Source organism: Brassica napus, chromosome A10 (assembly GCF_020379485.1).
Source record: "Brassica napus cultivar Da-Ae chromosome A10, Da-Ae, whole genome shotgun sequence".
Classification (NCBI taxonomy): domain Eukaryota; kingdom Viridiplantae; phylum Streptophyta; class Magnoliopsida; order Brassicales; family Brassicaceae; genus Brassica; species Brassica napus.
The window spans coordinates 8205973-8229615 of NC_063443.1; the positions used below are offsets into that span (position 1 = coordinate 8205973).

General features: G+C 34.4%; 3 protein-coding genes and 1 long non-coding RNA gene across 4 annotated transcripts; 3 read left to right on the plus strand and 1 right to left on the minus strand.

Moving 5' to 3' along the window:
- The first annotated feature begins 1404 nt into the window (after nucleotides 1-1404).
- LOC125579136 (probable copper-transporting ATPase HMA5) lies at nucleotides 1405-5235 on the plus strand. Its single transcript, XM_048742769.1, has 4 exons — nucleotides 1405-3674; nucleotides 3750-3872; nucleotides 4005-4484; nucleotides 4592-5235. The coding sequence occupies exons 1-4, from the start codon at nucleotides 1779-1781 to the stop codon at nucleotides 5024-5026; spliced, it is 2934 nt and encodes a 977-aa protein (XP_048598726.1). The 5' UTR covers nucleotides 1405-1778; the 3' UTR covers nucleotides 5027-5235.
- Nucleotides 5236-8448: 3213 nt separating this feature from the next.
- Nucleotides 8449-10216, plus strand: LOC125579137 (probable NADH dehydrogenase [ubiquinone] 1 alpha subcomplex subunit 5, mitochondrial). Its single transcript, XM_048742770.1, has 2 exons — nucleotides 8449-8865; nucleotides 9856-10216. The coding sequence occupies exons 1-2, from the start codon at nucleotides 8553-8555 to the stop codon at nucleotides 10050-10052; spliced, it is 510 nt and encodes a 169-aa protein (XP_048598727.1). The 5' UTR covers nucleotides 8449-8552; the 3' UTR covers nucleotides 10053-10216.
- On the minus strand, nucleotides 10130-13217 carry LOC106442854 (pentatricopeptide repeat-containing protein At5g52850, chloroplastic-like). Its single transcript, XM_013884490.2, has one exon. The coding sequence runs from the start codon at nucleotides 12962-12964 to the stop codon at nucleotides 10187-10189; it is 2778 nt and encodes a 925-aa protein (XP_013739944.2). The 5' UTR covers nucleotides 12965-13217; the 3' UTR covers nucleotides 10130-10186.
- Nucleotides 13218-18173: 4956 nt separating this feature from the next.
- LOC125579138 lies at nucleotides 18174-19789 on the plus strand. The gene is made up of 2 exons (XR_007317126.1): nucleotides 18174-19075; nucleotides 19390-19789. It is a non-coding gene; the product is annotated as an uncharacterized LOC125579138 (long non-coding RNA).
- The last annotated feature ends 3854 nt before the right edge of the window (nucleotides 19790-23643 follow it).

Here is a 23643-nt window from a genome sequence, read left to right on the forward strand (position 1 = left end):
CTGAGTTTTATATTTTAATTTCTATAACCGATAAAACTGAAAACTAAAACTAAATTAACAAATTTAAATTTTAAAGTTACTATTTATATGCATGACATAGGAAACACATAGGTGATTTGGAATTTAGCAGCTTAGACAAAGTATTTTATCTTCATTAACTTCAAATTTGTAATAGTAATTACACTATTTAGTTTAATTTTTGTAATGGTTTTAAATTTACAAATAATATAATGTATTTACACAAAAATTTATTTTCTTTATGAAATTGTGGTAATATGATAGTTATTTTCTCCTGCTTATGTTTATTTATAAAATTATACATTTAAATTAGTTACCATCTACTTATCTCTTTATTTGTATTATAAATATATATATATATATATACTGTATTTACAAATGTATTTATAATTTTAATTGTAAAGTTACCTTTGAAATATTATATAGATTATTTGAATAATATAATTGATAATACACTATTTTGAATATCATAACCTTTAGGTATATACCAATGTTAAGTAATATCTTAATTTTCCAGTGAAGAGTATAAATAACATAGAGATTTAAATCTGGATTTCAAATTGATATAAGTAATTTTAATGTGTAGTAGTGAAGCTCATATAACAAAATAACACATTTAAATATATAAATTTTATTTTCTGTAGAAATATATATTTGATATTAATTTATCGTAAGGTACATGATATTTGTTTATTTTCGCAATTAAACATGGAAATTCGTAATAATATGTGAAACATATTACAAAATTTGAAAATTGCTTCGTAGTTGTTGTTACCTGCAAAAGAATTTAGTATATCTATTGCATAACATATCCATTTGCATTTTAGATATTTTATATCTTTAACTATTAAAAGTTTGTCAAATTTTCAATTTTCATTTTTAAAATTTGTTGATTAATATTTTTGGATAGAAGATTCTCATATTGATAAATGCATATTCTATTCTTCTTATCATTATTTTTGTTTTCTTTCAGACCATATTTTATTTTTAGTCTTTCTAGTAATTTTTTTTTTTTAAATTCCAAATTTTTGAATAGTCTCTTTATACTCTTTATTTTAATTAACTTTGTTATCTAAATATCTTTTTTTGATAGGATTCGTTTGAGATAATGTTTAACTTTATATTTTATGTTGCTTTCTTCTTTAAATTTTGGCATAACCGTGGATCCTATAAATAGTATTGGTTGAATGGATTAGAAACTTTTGAGAAGTCACCATGTAGTTGCCTTTGTTGTGAAAGACCATAACTTTTGAGAAAGTCACCATGTAGTTGGCTTTGTTGTGAAGGACCATAACTTTTGAGAAGGCACCATATAGCCTCAACTTTGAAAGTTCTATGTGTTTTAGTGCATAGTCCCAACTTTGAAAATTCTATGTGAAATTCAGATAACTTTGATTCTTTGAAAGTCTTGCAATCTTTAAGATATATTTTGTCTTTATTAAGCAATTTTATGTTAATTTTCAAAAATATTAGTATACACATCAAGTTAATTCTTCTTTCTTGATTTATTTTCCTTTGTTAGTTTACTTTATTTTATACTGATTTCCATTATATTTTCAAAGAAACAATATTTTGGCAACTTTGACATTTTTTTTAAAATAATAAATAAGATGGTGACATTTTATCTTTTTGGTTTTGTTACTAATATGGATGTTGTTTATTATAAACAACCCGTGCTCCTTGTTTATAAAGAGAATGAGGAGTAACAGAAGTTGCATCAAAATATATTCATAAAACCCTTCCCTATACTGACGAACCAAATGGCGCTCACATCCATTGGGGAAGAGACGTACAGTGCACGGCATCCTTTGCTGCAAAAAAACAAGTTCGGTGGCGGATGCAGATCATCGTCAGAAGAGGAGGCCACTTCCAAGGCACTGTTCCGCGTCGTCGGGATGACTTGTTCTGCTTGCGCTGGACCTGTCGAGGAGGCTATTAAGCGGCTCCGAGGGATTCATGAAGCTGTCATTGACGTTCTGAACAATCAAGCTCAAGTCCTTTTTAACCCTAACTTTGTCAACCTGGAGAAAATTTGTGAGACTATTCAAGATGCTGGATTCGAAGCATCACTGATAGAAAACGAGGCTAATGAGACGTCCATAAAAGTATGCCGGATAAGAATAAACGGAATGACATGTAGCTCATGTTCTTCGACCATTGAACGAGTTTTGCGAGTAACTAACGGTGTACAAAGAGCCCATGTTTCCCTAGCACTTGAAGAAGCCGAAGTTCATTATGATGGGAGACTAGTTGGCCATGACAAACTACTGGACGAGATAGAAAGCGTTGGATTTGTAGCCCTACTTATAAGCACAGGCGAGGATTTGAGCAAGATTGATTTAAAGATTGTTGGTGAGTGTGTTGATGAATCCATCAAAACATTACTTGAAGCTCTTCCTGGAGTTCAAAGTGTGGAGTTCCATCATGGAACAGATAAGATCATATCCGTGTTGTACAAACATGATGTGACCGGGCCAAGGAGTTTCATTAGGGTCTTTGGAGGGACCAAACTCAAAGCGACAATATTCTCTGCGGGAGAGGAAGGCAGAGAGTCTCAGAGGCAAGTGGAGCTTAAGAAGTACTATAACTCATTTCTTTGGAGTCTGGTTTGTACTGTACCAGTGTTCTTGACAGCCATGGTGTTTATGTACATCCCTTGGATTAATCATTTGCTGATGTTCAAGGTCATCAATATGCTCAACGCTGGAGAAATCATAAGGTGCGTTTTGGCTACTCCTGTCCAGTTTTTCATAGGTTGGAGGTTTTATTATGGCTCTTACAAAGCTTTGCGCCGAGGATCTGCTAACATGGATGTCTTGGTAGCTCTGGGAACAAACGCAGCTTATTTCTACTCCTTGTATTCAGTGACGAGAGCTGCAACCTCTCCTGGTTTCAAGGGAGAAGATTTCTTTGAAACTAGTTCCATGCTCATCACTTTTATCTTGCTAGGCAAGTATCTGGAGGTTATGGCTAAAGGGAAAACTTCTGATGCAATCTCAAAGCTTATGAAGTTAACACCGGATACAGCCATATTGTTGACTTTGGACAATGAAGGAAAGGTGACTGGTGAAGAAGAGATTGATGGTCGGTTGATACAGAAGAACGATGTTATCAAGATTCTTCCTGGTGACAAAGTAGCTTCAGATGGTTATGTAATATGGGGGAGAAGTCATGTGGATGAGAGTATGATGACTGGAGAGGCAAAGCTAGTGGCGAAGAGAAAGGGTGATACAGTTATAGGAGGCACTTTGAATGCGAACGGAGTGTTGCACGTTAAGGTTACAAAGGTTGGTTCAGAGAGTGCACTTGCACAGATTATTCGGCTTGTTGAGTCTGCTCAGCTTGCCAAGGCTCCTGCACAAAATTTGGCTGATACGATCTCCAAATTCTTTGTTCCCCTGGTGATCTCCTTCTCGCTCTTGACTTGGCTTGTGTGGTTCTTTGCTGGTAAGCTCCACTGGTACTCTGAATCTTGGATACCTGCTTCTATGGATAGATTTGAACTAGCTCTTCAGTTTGGGATATCAGTGATGGTTGTAGCCTGCCCCTGTGCTCTTGGGCTGGCTACTCCAACTGCTGTTATGGTTGGCACTGGGGTTGGTGCATCCCAAGGTGTGCTGATAAAGGGTGGTCAAGCCCTTGAAAAGGCACACATGGTTAGTGCATAATAACATGTTAATCTCTCTTGCTTTGAAACTTAATGGCACCTAACAGTTTCAATGGCGGTGTAGGTGAATTGCATTGTCTTTGACAAGACAGGAACACTCACGATGGGGAAGCCCGTAGTTGTTAAAACAAAAATGCTGAAAAACATGACACTGGGAGAGTTCTATGAACTTGTTGCCGCAACTGAGGTAGTTTCTTGTAACCATTGAACGCACAAGGCTGAGTTGATTAAATTTATTAAATTAAATAGGTTTTCAATCTAAAATTAAATGGATAGGATCATGCGTCAAAACCAATGTGCATCACTATTATTTTGCCAGGTAAACAGTGAGCATCCTCTAGCAAAGGCCATCGTCAACCATGCCAAGGAATTCAGAGATGACCAAGAGAACCCTGCATGGCCGCAAGCTCGTGACTTCTTGTCTATCACTGGAAACGGAGTAAAAGCAACCGTTAAGGGAAGAGAGATAATGGTGGGAAACAAGGACCTTATGTCTCAACATGGAGTTAATATTCCAGAAGATGCTGAAGAGATGCTAGCAGAAGCTGAGGAGAGGGCTCAGACAGGGATTCTTGTCTCTGTGAACAGAGAACTAACAGGAGTCTTGGCTGTCTCGGATCCTCTAAAACCTAGTGCTCGAGCAGCCATCTCCGTTTTAAAATCCATGAATATCGCAAGCATCATGGTGACTGGTGACAACTGGGGAACTGCAAATGCCATTGCTCGTGAAGTTGGTATTGACTCTGTTATGGCAGAAGCCAAACCCAAGCAGAAAGCAGAGAAAGTGAAGGAGCTACAGGTACATAAGCTACATACTTAAATCTGAAGTTCACGTGTTTCCAACACTATGTTGGAAGATGATGATACTTGAATTTGGTCTGTTTGCTCAACATTCATGATTTGCAGGCTGCGGGTCATGTTGTGGCGATGGTGGGTGATGGAATCAATGATGCACCTGCCCTTGTGGCGGCTGACGTAGGGATAGCTATTGGGGCAGGGACCGACATAGCCATAGAAGCTGCTGACATAGTTCTGATGAAGAGCAATCTAGAAGACGTGATAACAGCCATTGATCTTTCGAGGAAAACCTTTTTGAGAATCCGTCTCAACTACGTATGGGCTCTCGGGTATAACCTCATAGGGATACCCATTGCTGCAGGAGTGCTTTTCCCGTGGACACATCTCCGGTTGCCTCCGTGGTTTGCTGGTGCTGCAATGGCTGCTTCTTCTGTTAGTGTTGTGTGTTCTTCCCTCTTGTTGAAGAACTACAAGCGGCCAAAGATGCTCGATAATCTGGAGATTTGTGAGGTTCTAGTTGAGCGAAATTTATCCAACAACTGAAAAATTTTGAACCAACAAAACCGTCGTTTTAGTATTTCGCTCTATTTATAATTTTATTTACTGGTTTGTAGCTAAGAACAGGATTAGAAAATACATGTAGTAGAACATGTCAAGTTCTTGCTGTCTCTATCTTTCTCTTCATTGTATTGTTCTTGATTTTCTATTTTGGCCACAAGGTTTTGGTGCGAATACATTTTCAGTGGAAACCACACAATTTGACAGTTTTGACAAATAAAAACATTTTGAAGTTTTGATTAAAAATAAAATTATACAAAAATGGATGTCAATAAGAAGAAAAAAGATAATTTTTATATTAAAATTAATATTAATTCGATGAGAAAACAAAAACGTGAGATTTAGATGGATAAAGAAAATTAGATTAAATTTGGTTTACAAAAACTGGTTTAAATATTTGATTCATTATTAATTTTTATATGTCATTTTAAATAGATTATGAAATTTACTGGTTTAATTATAAATAATTCATGGATGAATTAGGGGAATAAAATGCTGGAATAATTTTTTTTGTCAACCGGAATAAAAAAATTATAAAGTAATAAACTAACTATGAAATAAAGTGATTTTGTGGTATGACAATTTTACATGAAAAGTAGACCAATTTTTTTTTCTGAGTGTGACATTCATGTAGCAAATGATCTATAGATTCTATACTATTAAAGCATAATCCTTCATAAGATTTTTCCCTTGAGTTTCTTTGTTATATATTTTCCTTTATTAAATACTCGGGTATATTTTTTTTCCTCATTTTGCATAAAATATATTATTGTTAAACATATTTTAAAAAAATATTATATATACTAAACATAACACTTTTTGAAATTTACTTTAGTTTCCAAAATAAAGAAATTATGTTGCCGAAAATTATGTAACAAACCCAACGACACATGGTATTTATATAGAACTAAAAATATTATATATTTTAAATAATGATTTTGCATTATAGTACAGGTTAAAACCTAATATAACTAAACATTTATTTTATATAGCGCATGTCACAAAGAATTTTCAAAGTCAAAATTTTAACATATCTAAAACCTATAAAATATATCATTTACACAGACCTAAATATAAATTACATGAATACTTATAATATATAAATAATGTAAAAAATTGTAGTTTATGTTTGAATATAAAAAATTTCAACTGAAAATTTTCAAAGTCAAAATTTTAACATATCTAAAACCTATAAAATCTAGTACTATACTTATTAAACATATAGATTATCATCCTACATGCTTCGAAGTTAATCTTACACAATTGAGCTTCGTAAACGACATCATGTATTCAAGGATGTAGATTCAGGTTCTCTCCAAGGAATTTTGATGTGTTGGATGAATTTGAAAGGTTTTCAGGTTTAAAAATCAATCCGAAAGTCATCCATATATATATGGCAGGAAGAATAGCTCAGTCCTTCTGTGATGAAGTTCAACGTCTGGGGATCCCTATCGATAGTCTCCCAGTCTGGTATATGGGACTCCCTCTCACAAAAAAATCAATGACCCATGACGACAATTAACCTCTCATTGATAAGATCAGAGTGCAACTTCTGTCATGGTCAATCAGAGCTCTTTTCCATGCTAGTCGGCTTCAAGTTATCAATTCAGTCATAGTGAGCAGAACAAACTTCTGGTTCTCAGTCATCAGGCTCCCGAAGCGTTACCTTGAAAAAATTGAGAGAACGTGTAGTGTATTCTCTTGTATGGATCTCCAAACTCAAACAAGCAAGAGAAAGTGGCATGAAAAGATGTTTGCAAGCATAAGACGGAGGGGGGACTTGGTATACGACGTATGGCTGACTACTCTTGTGTTTTTGCCCTCAGATTAATATGGAGGTTACTTATAAACTCAGGTTCCTTTGGGTTGCTTGGACTTGGGTGAATCTCTTGCGACGTTGCTGCTTCTGGGATTTGAGTGATCGATATGCAGGCTCCTGGATTTGGCGTAAGCTTCTGAAAATTTAACGACTTGTTGTGGTCATATGTAGGTGATGGTAAGAATACCCTATTTTGGTTTGACATTTGGTTAAACATGGGACATCTTATTGGTGTGTCAAGAGAATCAAGCACGCGAGTAATGTGAATAAATTGATATGCAACTTTTGCTACTGCAGCCTCTTATGGACAATGGAATTTAAGATGATGTCAGGACTATCACCTACGGAAAAATTATGTCCCGCATCTAATTTGTTCCACCATTGGTCGAGGATGCATGAAGTGATCCTGTACTATGGAAAGATGGAGACAATGACTACAGAGCTTGGTTTTCGTCTACAAAAACTTGGTAGTAACTTCGGCAGTAAAGCAATGAAGTAAATGGAGTGATTTGGTTTGGTTTGGTTTTCACATGCAATTCCTCGGTGCTCATTCATTTTATGGCTGGCTTTCGATAACAAGCTCTCGACGGGGTATCGTACACGAATTTGGGGTGAGAATCAAGCTTGTCATTTATGTGGAGAGCCAAATGAAACCCGTGATCACCATACTCATGCACCATTCGTTCGCCCCATACACTATATCACTGTCACCACGCTCTTCTCTCCTCGACATACTGCCATTTACATGTGTCTTCTTCACTAGATTTTTCAAGCAATGTTCTATAGTGTATGGCACGAACGAAACAGTAAGAAGCACAATAACACCTATCGTATGGTCCCAAAACTAAACTATCTGTAACAGAGTGTTTTCTCTGCGTCTGAAGAAAATGTATCTTTATAGCAACATAATGATTTGGTGGTTGGGGAGAACTATATTTAGAAAGGCTAATGAGCAAATTCTTTTATTTGCAAGTTTTATAATCATCGCTCGCATTGTAAATTTTTTTGTTGATAAATAAATTTAATATTTCAACAAAGAAAACATATCATATATTAACACAAAGAAATAGAAGCTGCCTAAGATCTTAGCAACAAGTTAAGGATAAAAATGTTTATAACTTATCTGCCTATTTTTTATTATTATGTTTTCTTCGACAAAAAAATACAATATCTATTTAAATCCAATCCATTTTAACCCAACTCATTAAAATTATTGATCCCTTAGTCAATTAATTTCCAAAATGTTTTATTCATTATGATTCATTGTTGGATTGGAATGACTAATTAAATTTTACCCATGTTAAGACTTTTATATATACTACTAGATTTTGACCCACTTTTTAAAAAGTTGGTATATTTTTTGTTTTACATTTTTTTAGAAATTTAATTTTTATATTTGTGTTTTTAGTCATATTTTTATTTTTTGTATAATATTTCTCTTAAATTATTGATAAATATTTTTAATAATTATATTAAAATAGTTGAACCACACCTAACCTATTTAGGTCATGTTGGTGTTTTTAATAGAATAGATTAAACAAAAGCATGTAAAAGCTAATGAGGCCTATTAAGCAATATCACTAGGCCCATTTGAGAATCTGTATTTCGTTTTCTATTGTGGCAGTTGATACTGCCTACTGCCAACAACAGTGAAAAATCGCCGGAGTTAATTAGAGAGATCCATCGTATGAGATGTTCATCCGCTCAATCGGACGGCCATTATTGGCTAAAGTGAAGCAGACGACGGGGATCGTCGGGCTTGACGTTGTACCGAACGCGAGGGCGGTGCTGATCGATCTCTACACGAAAACCCTGAAGGAGATCCAAGCGGTGCCGGAGGATGAAGGATACCGAAAAGCTGTCGAATCGTTCACGCGCCACCGTCTCAATGTCTGCAAGGAAGAGGAAGACTGGGAGGCAATCGAGAAGCGTCTTGGTTGCGGCCAAGTGGAAGAGCTCATCGAAGAGGCACAAGATGAGCTCACACTCATTGGAAAAATGATCGGTTCGTGTGTTCTTACCATTATCATGCGGTCTCATTTGTTACTATAGAATCTGAATCTAGAGGATTAGTGGTTCATTAGGTAGAAAATTAATCTGAACACAGAGCATTGCAAAAGTCGAGCTTTTTGTATTGTTTTATGGGTCATTGGTGACAATTTGCTTCAGTGTCACATAGGCTTGGTTAGCCCTGGACAATTGGTTTCGGTTTATTTTTTGGCGGATATAGAATTATAGGAACAATGCGGCTATTGATGAAATTGTTTCGGTTCAGTTCCAGTAACAAGGTTGGCAATTGGCTAGAATCCGAGAAAAAATTGAATTCAGTTCGATTCCAGTTCTGGTTTTCCGTAAATTTTTTTTGCTGATTAGGGTATAAGTTTGGGATAATTTGTTTCTTTTTGGATTAAATATTGGCCTATTTGGATAAAGATTTTTGGGAAAAAAAAATTCAGAGTAATTCGATTTATAAATAGAGTACTTTTAGGATAGTTGGTTGTTTCAAAACTAAATATATATGTAATATGTTTTAGATATATGAATTGTATTTTAGATATTTAGATACCCATTTGGTTTTTATTTTGGATAGTTTTCGGGTTTTCATAGAAAAATAGAAATCCTTTCAGGTTTTCATAGAAAAATAGAAATCGTTTGGACATTTCGGTTTCGTTTTATTTGGTTTGGTTTTCAGTTCAAATTTCCAAGCCTAGGCTTGGTAATGTTTCAAATACGTATGATAGTGTTAATGATCTCTTTTGACTTTCATGATCCTTTTTAAGTGAGGTTTCAGGGATCTTATATTTTGTTGTTATGAAGTGTAACCATCTATTGTAGAAGTAGCTATTGTTTGAGCCTTATCACATTCTTGTCTTGTAATATGCTACCGAGCAAACTTCAGTGTTCTTGAATTTAGAGGCCCTTGGTTCTGAGTTTCCCTATTTTACAACACTTTCTTCACCATGGAGTCGTTAATTTTTTTGGTTTGTGTTTGCAGAATGGGACCCTTGGGTTGTTCCAGATGACTACGAGTGTGAAGTAATTGAGAATGATGCACCGACCCCAAAGCACGTTCCTCAGCACCGACCTGGTCCTCTCCCTGAAGATTTCTACAGAACCCTTGAAGGTCTAATTTCAGAGTCCAAAACAAAAATCCCAGCTGCTAGCTCCACCGATCCCCTGTTGAAGGAGTAACTTCCAGTTTTCTCATTGTTTGTGTTGTTGCTTTGTTTGGCTAGTGTTGTTTAGTCATGCTCTGAATAAATGCGTAATAATTTTGGAAACGATGACAATATCATTACCCTTTTCATAAATGTCTTCTCAAAAGTCTATGATAATACAAATGATGTTTCTTCGGCTTTGCAAGAACATTTACCATTCTTAAAGACATGTACTCGATTCCCATCTCTTACAGTTATATTCTTATCGACTAACCGGGTGATGAGAGAAACAAAGTCATGGCAGTCCTTACACAGGATCTTGTTCTTAACAACATGAACTGGAGTTTGTGCTGATGTGTACACAAGACCAAACACAGCGGCTTGCTTCGCACTGTGATAGCTTGCATTTTCATTACCTCGGTACGTAAAGCCTGACCTTTCGATCTCACTCTTTATCCATTCTATCTCTGCGTAAATCCCCTTCGTTTTCTCAACTGTAGTAACATCCTCACCGAAAAATCTGTGAACTTTTCCTTGAACCTCCACAGAGCTCTTCCCTAGCTTCTTACTCAAACCTTTCTGGCTCATCAAACTTCGAGTCTTTTGGGCCAACTCTTGTTTCCCAGATTCTTCGTATAAGTCTGCCAAAAGAATGTAGAAGGCTGGATCAGATGGTGCAAGTGCTAAGCCTTTGTTAGCCATATCTTCTCCTAAAGATAAATTCCCATGGTATCTACAAGCTCTCAACAATGTTTTGAAGATCAGAGCATTTGGTCTCAACGGCATCGTCTCTAAAACTCCTGTTGCTTCCTCTAGTCGTCCCGCACGGCCTAAGATATCAACTAGATGAACATAGTGCTCTATCTGTGGCTTAATGTTATGAGTCTCTTCCATTGATCGAAAATACTCGAGACCCATCTCGGTCAATCTTCCACTACTACAAGCCGAGAGCAATATCAGGAATGTTACTGAATCAGGCTCGGTTCCTTTCATCCTCATCTCCTCAAAGGCAGATAGAGCAGAGGAAATACAGCCGTTTGATGCCAAACCTGATACCAACCCGTTCCAAGAAACAGCATCAGGCGTAGCTATCTCTTCAAAAACTTTCTTTGCATCTTCCAAACTACCACATTTAGCGTACATATCAATCAAACTATTTGAAACCGAAACCGAGCTAGAAGAATAGCCTGATTTCACGGAGTAGCAATGAAGATGTTTCCCAGTTTCAAGAGCTCCCAGGTTGGCTGAAGCTGAGATAAACCCTGGTAAGCTGAACTGATCCGGTCTGATTCCATCACCATGCATATGGTTGATGACACTTAGTGCCATTTCATGCTTGGCCAACTCGTTAAACCTCGTAACCAAGCTCGTGTACGTTATAGTATCTCTCTTGCCCATTGACTTAGCCACGTTCCAGGCATCAGCTACCTTATCCGAGCTGGCGTATGCATCGACGAGTGAATTCCCTACGATGATTTCACCATCTACGTGTCGTCGTTGTAGATATCCATGAATCTCTAGTACTCTCCTTACTGATTTCAGTTTGGTGCAGGCTCGGAGAACACCAGATAGAGTGACAACATTGGGCTCTATTCCAAGTCTTACCATCTCCATCAACACTCCAAAGCAATCTTGTTCAAACCCGTGATCAACAAGACCTAAGAGTAACGTTGTCCAAGAGACGACGTTTGGTGAGATCATTGCTCTGAAAACTCTCAAAGCTTCTACTTCTGATGCCGAGCATTTCATATACATATCTAAAAGTGCATTTCCGACATCAGTGTTGTCCTCCAATCCGACCTTAATCGTCAGTGAATGAATCTGCTTCCCTAAATCAAACGACTGGACAGAGGAGCATAAGCTCAACATTGCAGTGTACGTGAAATTATCCGGTTGCAAACCCAAACCTCGCATCTGAAGAAACGTACCAACAGCTTCCTTGGCTCTCAAGTTTCTTGCAAACCCTGATACCACAGACGTCCAAAGAAACACATCCTGTTCTCCAATCGAATTCAACACCCTTACAGAATCATCCATTTCAGCAAACCTCGAGTAGAACTCAACAAGAGATGTCTTCAATACCACATTCAGCAGAACTCCATGAACGATTACGCTGCTGTGAATCACTTTACCAAACTCCAAACCGAGAAAAGAAGAGGCACCTAAAAGCTTAACGAAGGTGAACTCGTTAGGAGGAACACCAGCTTCAACCATCTCAGAGTAAAACTCCAACGCCTCTTTCCATTTACGAGCTTCAACTAAAGAAGATATCATCATGGTCCACGAGATGGTATCAGCACCGTTCTTACAAGAACTAAACAGTTCACGAGCTTCCTCAAGTTTCCCACACTTTGAATACATATCAGTCAAGCTGCTTCCTATAACCGAGTTTCCCAAAAACCCAGTCTTTATAACAGAACCATGAACTTTAGCTCCGTAGTTAAGGTCTCTTAAACCAGCACAAGATCTTAACACTGATGAAAACGTGAACTCGTTCGGAACTGTTCCCGAAGCCAACATTTCTTCGAACAAAGAAAGCGCGGACGCAAGCTCTTGGCCTTTGGTATAAGAAGAGATCATAACAGTCCAGGCAAAAACAGTTCTCTGCGGCATTTCATCGAACAATTTACGGGCGTTCAATATCTCATCTGTTTTCAAGTAAAGACCCAAAAGATTGTTACATAAGTTGAGATTATCTAGAAGACTCAGCTTGATTACGGGGCAGTGGATGTGTGAACCAATGCGAGATGTAGTCGATTTGCCAAAGGAGAGAATCCGAATGCATGATTGTTGAAGATGATCACTCAGTTCGTAACTGCGAGAGAGAAATGCAGAAGCTGCTACTTTGCTCGTCATTTTCTCATGGAGAACGGGAGAAACTTTGATGGTCACGTCATCGCTGTTGAATAATTTGTTTGGAGAAAGACAGAACCCAAGTACTCTCATAAACGCAATATGGACATTAGAACATGTATAAATACAGTGCAATGCTTGTCTGAAATAAAATATAAATCTAAGGGCTTGCTGGCATCTGTTTGAAATCCTCCAGGATAGATAGAATGCTTGTTTTGTTGTTTTGACGAGAGACCGACCACCAGCAAAGAAATTGTTTTCCAGAATTTTACACAATTCAGTTCACTCACTAGTGGGCCCACGGGTGAAGTTGAAGATACATTCTAGGCCCGAAAAAAAATCGGATTTGCCAAAACTTAAATAATACGGCCATTTAATCAGTTAAGCTCTAACCATGTTTGGAATCACGTTTTTCTTTTGTATCTGCTAGAAATTTTGAAAATTTATAGGACAAAACAGCCTATTTCAACTTGAGATAGTTCTTTTCATACCTCATGCCAAATTTGAACATATATTAATTTTTTTCTCAAATAAAATAAATGAATGATCAAACTTTACATGAAACTCATATTAGTTGAAAAGATGTTTAACCTACCAAATTATATGCCTTGCTTAGGTTTAGTCAATGTTCCAAAACTTGAGATAATGGGTGTAATCTAAAAAAATGATTCATAAGTAGTTGTTAATAGAGGTTAAGTTACCAAATTCTAAGAGGAAGTATCAAATTATGCCTAATTGCTCTGTTTATAACATGTCTTCTCTATAATTATTTTCATAAAAAATGTGGCATGGCTACTAAAATTGATGACATGACTTATGGCTAAATATGACATATACATTATATTTAATGTTGATTTATATTTTTGGTAAATTTTTTAAAATATGGTAATAACTCAAACATCATCATTAAAATAAATATATTCAAATATGACATTACAAATTACAAAATATTATTTACTTCTATTTATTATAGTTATACAATTTTTATTATTAAAATTTTCAAAAAAATTTTAAAAAATTATAAATTTTTAATCTTAATATCATTAGTTTATTTTATATCTACAAATTTTATAAATACTGTTTAGTTTTAGTTTTTGATAATTGTACAGTTTTTATATCAACTATTTTGATTTATTTTATAAAATTTGATTTAATATATTTTACCAAAAGAAATAGATAAAACGGTTATATTTTTAAGTATATATATATTATTAAATAAGATTTAAAATGAACAAAATTATTAATTTTTTCTTAATTTTATGTTTAATTAAAAGGCTTATTTGTGAAACAACCAAAAATGGAAAAAATTAGTTTTGTAGTAAAAGGGTAGAGAGAGATATGAAGAGAAAAAATGAGACAGGTAAGATTCTGGTTATTTAGTGAATTATAGTTTTTTGTGTCGTATGACCTAATTTCCCTTATATAAATCAAGTGTATAGGTAAAAAAATAATAAAATCTAAAATATTAATAAAATCTTGTTTTGAAATATAATTTATTTTAAAAAAAAATTATTACTGCATATGGTGCACGACAACACCTAGCTATAATTTAGTGGTTAGAGTATAGCATATACATGCCATATATGGTTATTTATTGAGTTTATTTTTCTCTTTAATATACTACACTAATTAATCTTAAAATAATAAAAAAATTATCCAAAAAATGAAAAAAACTGAAAATATAGGTATAGCTCCGAAATCTATTATATCCCCCTATACATTAAAAGAGAAGTCAATTTAGTGATTTCTGCTGAGGTGGCGCTCATATAGAGCTTCTCAAGAAAAACGTTATAATTCTATTGGCTGGTTTTTTTAATTTTTCTTTTTCATTTATTTTAATCAATCGCTTATGTAGACAAGCCCAAAACTATTGTCGATTTCGTTAAGCCCATATATAGCTAGGGGATAATAATTATCGATTTAGTTTAGCCTTGGGTACCCGTTAGGGTTCGGGTCGGGTATTTCAGATTTTTGGATATTTCGGTATAGAGGTGTAGAACCCGTTCGGAAATTTCTGTACTTCGGGTCGGGTTCGGGTATTTTTAGTTCGGATTCGGTTATTTTGGATCTGGTTCAGATATTTAGATTTTGAAAAAAAAAATTAAAATTTTCATTTCTCAAGTTTCTTATATTTAAAAATATAACTTTCAGTTAACTAACTTTTTTATTTTTAATAGATTGAATAGTTAATAGATTTGGACATAACATTTTAAAACTAAAAAGGCATTAATTTAGTTATTTTTTTTTAAATTTCAGATGTAACTTTTTGTTAATTTTTTAAATAAAAAACTTGACATGCATTTTAAGTGAGTAGCAAATCATTTTTTTCGTAATTGTATGTATATCATATGAACTTAAAGTATGTGTAGTATCAATATAAATATTTTATATAAAATGAGAGATGTAAACTAGAAATATAAGGTTAATTATACATATGTTCGGTTATTTTTGGATATCCATTCAGGTTCGGGTATTATCCGTTCGGGTTCGGGTATCCAATCTCTCCTTATTCAATACCCGTTCGGGTATTTTGCTACTTAGGTTCGGATTTCAGTTCGGGTTTTTTGGATCGGGTTCGGGTGCCACTTCGGATATCGGGTAAAGTGCCCACCCCTACTAATTAGGTTGTTTGTTTTTAATAACTTACCTTTCTAATATGGATTACTTGCGCAAGTTGAAATCATTAAATATGCAAATAACTTATTGACAAAATTTGTTTTAAATAACTTACCTTTCTAATATAGATTACTTGCGCAAGTTGAAATCATTAAATATGCAAATCACTTATTCACAATATGGATTACTTGCGCAAGTTGAAATCATTAAATTTTATCGATTTAGTTTACCTTTGGGCAAGATTTAGAATTAAGACAAATATTAAAAACTTTCTTTATTATTCAAACGGTAAACTTGCGCATGTTGATATCATATTTATTATATTGCTTACAAAATATTTTAATGTTTCTAATTAGGTTGTTTGTTTTTAATAACTTACCTTTCTAATATGGATTACTTGCGCAAGTTAAAATCATATCATATGCAAATCATTTTTTGACAATACACATTTAATATCTTTCTTTAAACGATTTTATTATTTATTGTGCAAAATATTAAAATCATTAATATGAGAATAAATCGACTGTATATATATAGGAAACACCCAAGGTCTTAAAATACAAACATTCTCTTTTCATTCTTTAAAGTATTATTCACAAATCTCTCCTCTCATACTATTAAGGTATTACGACAATGCTGCTTGTGTACTAAGAAAAATGTGTTTAGATGCAAAGGCTCCTCATCTTTAGAACCCGGAACTCAACTCTTCGTGTCTTGTCTCCAAAAAGCATATCTGGTCTATCTTTTCCATGTGTTGAATACTGGTAACGACAATATAGTCTTCCTTTTTTTATATGTAGACCAGGTCGTGAGAGTGATAGTGATCCAGAAAACCTTGATTGAACATGTTGAGAAGCTTCGCCAAGTTAAAGCAGTTCTTGAAGAGGTTCTTTAGTACTTTCTCTCTTTTTGTTGAATATTGTCGGGAAAGTATTACATAGTATCATTTAGTAATACTATCTTATATCATTTTTTTGTTGAATATACTATCTTATAAGTAAGCTAGCATTATGCATTTTTTATTTAATTCATGAGGTCATTTTTTCACAGCAGAGAACCTTTTGGAATGGCGCAGGAAGGAAATTTTTCAGGGATATACAGGAAGGTTCAACTGAAGCCGCTGAAGTGGAATGGTGAAGGCGAAGAATAAAGACCTGTAGAGGCCCTTATGATTCTTAAGTACGGCGGTGTTCTAACTCACGCTGGTAGAAAACAGGTGTTTACATACTTTACCATTTATTTTGTCATTGTAATATATATATATATATATATATATATATATATGTTTTCCAAATATGGAAGAATTGTTTAACTTATTGACGTTTAACATCACTTGCCATATAATTTAACGAATATTACAAATAACAATTTATGGAAACTATTCTCGAAATTATTGAACGACTAATAATGTTTTATTTATTACTTTTAATATTTATAACCTATAAAATAAAATGAACGAAATTTTATATAAGATAATTATAATAGTTTTATCCTCTACTTGATTAACTGTGTTCGAATATAATTATATAATAACTATTTTAAATATTACAAAATCCAAAAATGTTTATTAATATTATTTTTAAATTATTTATCGTTGTTTAAAGAATAAATTTATCATAATTTTAAAATAATTTATAAAATTCTTACAAAATGCAAGGCAAAGTTGCACTTTCAAGAGTTAAGTCGAGATCTGGATTAAAAATCCTAATAACTGGTAAAGAAAGGAAGCCGAAGACAAAAACATTGAATGTTGTCTACAAACAAGTTTTTCAGAATATTTTGTAGTCACGGTACGTAATTTTAATCTACTTTTTTTCAAACACAAATTTTAAAATGAATAAACTGTTGCAATTATTTATTTTTTGCATTTGCTAGATGGGTTGTGATGAGTTAGGAGACCGATGACGGTATGTCAATTTAATATTATTTCATGTTCAATAAAATTTAGAAATTTATAAATCTATCAAATAATGTTAACCCGTCAAATTGCTTACAAAATTTATTTAATTTTTTGCAAGTTTCTATTTGAATTTGCTTTTTTTATCGAGAAATGTACTTCATAATTTATATTATTTATGGATAATATTTTGATTTTTTATATTTTCTTTTAATATGTCTACATAAATGTTTGTTTATTATTTATGGAAAAATAATATTATTCACCTAAATAAAGAATTACGACACATATACAATACAATTCTAATTAATGATAATATAAAATCTGTTACTTCTAAAACTATACACTATTTATCCTATTTTTTGAATGAAAGTATCTTCGTAAGCACACAAAATATTTTGTGATGTTGCAATTATACATACACACAATATATGCCTCTTCATACTGACGTTATTGTGTTCCCTCTCGTGAGGTACGGGCCGAGAGAGAACACAGGGTACGGACCGATCATGTTCTTATGCCCGCACAGGGTGCGGGCCGGTCACCTAGTAATCTATTATATAATAAGAGAGTTTCTCTCCTCCTGATGCGACACGTCAGCGGTATGTGGGTTCCACTTTTTTAAAGTGTGAAAAAGTGTCAAATATGTGATTCGAGCCCAGGTTATTGAGATATAAACATCCACAATTATACCACTGTCCTAAATGATACTTTGTACAATGATGGCTGAAACTAATATAGATTATGAAGGTCGAAAATTAATATAACATTGTGGACCACACCTCTCTTTTTTTTTTGAATTGATGGGTAACGAATGGACTTCGACAAAAAGTGGGCTTTGGGCTTATTGATTTTCTGTTTATTAGGCTTTGTATCTGCCCAAAGTGGTGATACGGACAAAGCTAAGAAGATTAGGGAAGCCGCCATCTTCACTATCTCATTCGTCGCTTGCGATTCTCCTTCCAGCAATCAGCTATTATGGTCGATCTTTAAGGCTCTATGCACGTTTTGCGCCTACCAAACGCTTAGTTTCTCCTCTAACGCCTTCAGAGCTCTCATATATATAGAATCCCTCGATGTAAAAGCTCCATCTTGTCTCAAACTTTTCTTTCTCAGTTTTCCGATCGCTTTATTTTCGCGAAGCGAAAACGACTTATCCAGCTGCTCCAACCGCTTCAGCCGCCATTGCCGCCGTTCCCTACTCCACCTTCAACTCTCTCCGCCTTGGAAGGTCCACTCAGTCCATTGTTGGTCGGCTCATCCGATTCTAGGATTCCAGGAACATTAACAAGAATAGAGAGTTTATGGGCATCACCATTCTCCTCCTTGATGAACTGGTGATAATTGTTTCTAACTTATTTTTTATCACTTTAACTCTGCTTTGCTTATTCTTTGTTCATATATGAAACGTGTCTTCATGTTTTTGTTTTGGTTTTGTCTATGGGTTTTTTTATGAACAACTAATGATTTTTCTCTGTTTTTCTTACATGATTCTGTGATCCACAGTTTCATCCCTGCAATCTCCAAACAAACAGGAAAACTGAATGAATTATGTTTTTAGCAACCGAATCTAAAAGAAATAAAAGACATCTTACTTAACAAATTAAAACCTTTTATTTTGCAGATTCCGACGACGACGAAGCACCCGAGGACCAACGACAATGGAATGATGCGGACGAAGCCTAACTGATGTAAGTAAACTCCTCTTCAATAACGCATCACACTATTATCGCTCCCCAATCTCACAAACTTAAGCTCTAATCATGCCAGCGATCTCACAAGTAATGCTGTCCCGACGACAGAGAAAAAAAAAAAGATAACCTAACGTTTTTTTTTATTTTCAGTTTTTAAGTTCAAATCATGTTTTAGACATAGAGCCCAACATAATCTGAGCCCAAACATTTTAAACCCACAATTACTTTTTCATAATGTAAAAAAGTCAACCTTCGTTTATGTTTTGTTAAACTATTTTAATCTTTATGTTTTGTTAAACTGTTTCACACAGGGGGCAGATCTCCTTAGAAGGGGAGCCACTCGCCATGATGCTTCCAGTTTCACCATTCTTGAAACTCTTATGAACCACAAAGCCAATATAAGAGCTCTGTTTCAATCCAACGGCTGGATTTTGTCACAGACCACCGCTAAGCCTGAAGAGGGAAGAGAAGTGGAGTGCTGCGTTTTGGAAGATGGTTACTTGGAGTTTACAAGATGAAGATGAAACCCGTGACGAGGAAGACGAGGAGAAGTGTTACTTGGAATATCCTAACTTTGAGGATGTAGACAATGTGTGATCTTAGCGATGAAGATTAGTGTAGCTTTAATATATGCTACTACGGTCCTTGAGCTCCCTAACAAGTACTAGCAAACAATATGTATTTTGAAAAAATAAAATAATTTTGTAATGCAAGTAGTTTAAAACTTTGAGTATTTATTCAAACAACGGATATATACAGAGTTAATAACTTGATATAGACCCCCAAATAAGTTGGTGTTGCGCTGTCACAATATCTGTCTTTTTAATTTCATATACCTGACGTAAGCTTCTTCATCTTCTTATCTTTCCCTTTCCGTTGTTCCACGCTTTCTGTTTCATGTTTAGGCCTTTTTCACATTCTCTATATTTTACCTTAATTATACGTTTTGAATTTTCCTTCCGTTTTGGGAGATGTCTCTAACTTGAGTTAATCGTCAAAAGCTAAGATCAATTTTGTTGTCTTATTTCCGATAAATTTTATTCTTTAATTTGCACAAATCTTAAACAACACCAACATCTCGTAAATCATACCGTCCCACCGATATCTAAAGTAACCAGCTCCGCACTTGCGCGGGGTCTCAGCACCTAGTTGTAAATAAATAAACGAGTATCGGTTGAAAGATAGGACATTATTTACTGAAATGAAGGTTTGACCAAAAAAAAAAAAAATTTTACTGAAATGAATTAGAATACTATAAAGGATGTTTTATTGCAGGGAGAGAAATGCCAAACAATCAAACATCAACTTTATTCGTAAGTTTAACTTTCATTATTGTTACTCCAAAGTACAGATGCAAATCAATCTCACGTACTCAATATGTTTGAGTTTATAAACTTTTATAAATCTTACTCGATTAATATACCCTTATAAAAAGTTACGAGATAAATATGTTTCTTCGTCTTAACTGATTGTAGTTTGATAGAGGCTTATCTAATCAATCTCCTAAGAAAGAAATTCACCTTTACAATGGTGTGTGTAGTTTTATAGGCGTCTATCTTGAGGATACAACTATCGATATCCGTACAACACACCCGTACCGAAACCCTAGCGCACTTCTTTTCTCTCTTTTTTTCAAAAACGATTATATATATAAATCTGCCTGAAATCGGGAATAAGATACGGTTACAAGCTTGTTTTGAACAAAATGTTGAAATCAAACTATTACAAACCTAGCTTCGCCCACCCACTAAATCTGGCACATTCTGCTAGGTTGTTTTTCGAAATCATCCGACATTGGTAACCATTCTCAACCATCTACGTGACTCTTGGGAAAGTGAAGTTGTCCTCGTTTTCTCGGATGCCGGGAGTTCCCTTGACATTTCCGGAGTAGCTAGTTCCCGATGATCTCCACGAAACTCATAACTTTCTCTGTCAACGAAGCAAGCTTTATTCTGAGTTTTCCTTCTTTAACTTATTATGGAGAAAAAAAAAAGATTAAATCCAATTAATTGTGAGTAATATTATCTCTTTTTTCTTCCCCCCTCCCCCTTCTTCTCATATTGCTTTTGATCACTTTATATAATGACTCAAGTGATGCTTTTAATCAACGTATACTCTAATTCAAGCGGTGCCTTTAATCAACGGTATATATTGATTCATAACCGACATGTTTTGTCTGATGCGTTGCTTCCTCTAATTAATTAAAGTCTTAACAATTATGAAGTATGATTCATATCTAACTGCTATCTCCGAGGTTTTCTTGAACATTATTCCATTTCGATGATTTTATAGATACCTTCGTTGTATTAATGATCTAATTTTATTTTCATAATTTTGTTCATCATTGTGAGTTGGTGGACAGCTTTTCAACATGACAGAAGTAACTCTAACCGTCAGTATGTTATTATGTGACAAAAATTTTTTAGAAAAACAAAAATTGATAACCAACATAGAAAGTTTTTATTATAACCAACAATGAAACTTTCCATATCAACATTAACAAATGAATTGCATGGATATAAATTGATATGGAAAGTTTCATTTTTAAATGTAATTCTACATTTTTTATTCAATCAAAATTATATTTCTTTAATAATTTAGTACAACTTTTTAAAACTCAAATGGACTCGTATTTTATTATTATGTTTGTTTATGATTAGATGAGTAAGATATTATCTTAATCACAAACAGTCACATGCAATGCATTCAAAATCCCATGATAAGCATGGATATCTCGAGTAATGTAAAAGAACCTCAACTCAAACTGACATCCTCGTTAATTAAATACAATTATCGATCATATATGTATATGTCTTAATACAGATAATTTATAATTGAATATGTGATCATCAGTGCATTGGGCATATACATAACAGACAGTTTGAAATTTTTGCGGGACAAAAAGACTTAAAAACGTTATTAAGCTAACTTGGTCGGAGTCATGGGACCCATAATAGCATCTAAAGAAAATCTACGAAGAGGGGACAACCAAATCTTCTTTTGCCAAGTCTTATGAAACTAAACTAAACAAAATTCAACAAGACTTAAAGAAGTTCGTTATTGTTCTTTTTTTTTTGAACAGACTTAAAGAAGTTCGTTATTGTTAGTAGAAAACGGTGTGTCGCTTCTAAGGGCATCAGTATTGGGACTTCTTAAGCCCACTTCTTAGTATATTTGGGTCGAAATTTAAATCAAAAAGGCTGGATATGTTTGGAAAAACTTCTAAGTTAAGAAGTTATTTGGCTCGTCCTTCAGGGGCACGTGTCGCAAGTGGACGGTTTGCAAACACGGAAACGGGTGTGTCTCTCTCTCTTTCTCTCTCTCTCTCTCTTTCTCTCTCTCTCTCTCTCTCGTTCGTCACATTTCTTTCTTTTCTCGATCTCTCTCGACACCGAAGGCACCAAATCGGAAGCGTTGACGACGATTCGAAGATAGCTAATATTATGAGAGCATGTATCATATTCCATAATATGATTGTCGAAGATGAACGACGTACAGACGATCAAGATGAGACGTTTCAAGATCAGGATGTTTCATTTTGCGTTAAGATGCCTACAGAGATTTTTAGTTCACTTGATCGTCGAGCAAGAGTTTGGGGTAAGACCAGTCCATCAACAATTGAAACATGATTTGATCGAACATATATGGGATAAATTTGGGCCTTAAAATTAAAATCGGTGGCTTTTATGTTATTGTAATTTTTTCTAACTTTGTAATTTTTTTTCAACTTTGTAATTTTTTTTTCTACTTTGTAATTTTTTTTTCAACTTTGTAATGTTCTTATGTTTAATGTTATATGTTTTATTTTAAAATCCTACCAAACAATTATCAAAAAAAAACAAAATTTAATATTTTGCTAAGAACCTACCAAAACTTCTACCAATAATTTTTACTTTTACTCATGTACCTTACCAAAATCTCTTAATCTAATGGCCTATTTAGCTAGAAATCAAAATTCAGGGTGGTAATTGCAGATCTATGCAAACTTTTTAATAATTGGCGAACCATGACAATTTTTCCATGAGTTGCCAATTATCTCCTTTACCCACACCTTCCTCGTTACCTGCTACCCGGGTTACTCGCAAATAATTAAATTTGTATTGAAAACGCAATACACTTGGCGAAACCGGTTACATTAATTTAAAACTATGATATTAGATATAGCAACCGGATGTAGCTCTAATAATTAAAGAGAGAAGAGTTTTGATATATTTTACAAATTGTTAGGACGGATGCTAAAGTTACCGGTCAACAATATTTTGACCTCTCGGTTTCACTATCATTTTCCCGGACCTCGCCTTTCAACTGCATTTCCGATCTGGTTCTGGGTCTTCCGTTATGTTCACCCAGTATTAATTCGTAGTCTGGTAAATTTGGGAACTCTTCAGGTTGTTTGCAACCGAATATACCTACAATGATTGCAGATAGAAGAGCTGTGAGATATTTTACAAATTGATGTGACGGGCGCGACAGTGTTATGATATTTTTTCCATTAAATTATTAAAATTTTCTCGTCAACAACATTTTGACGTGTCAGTCGACATTGTGTATTATTTAGTTGTGGA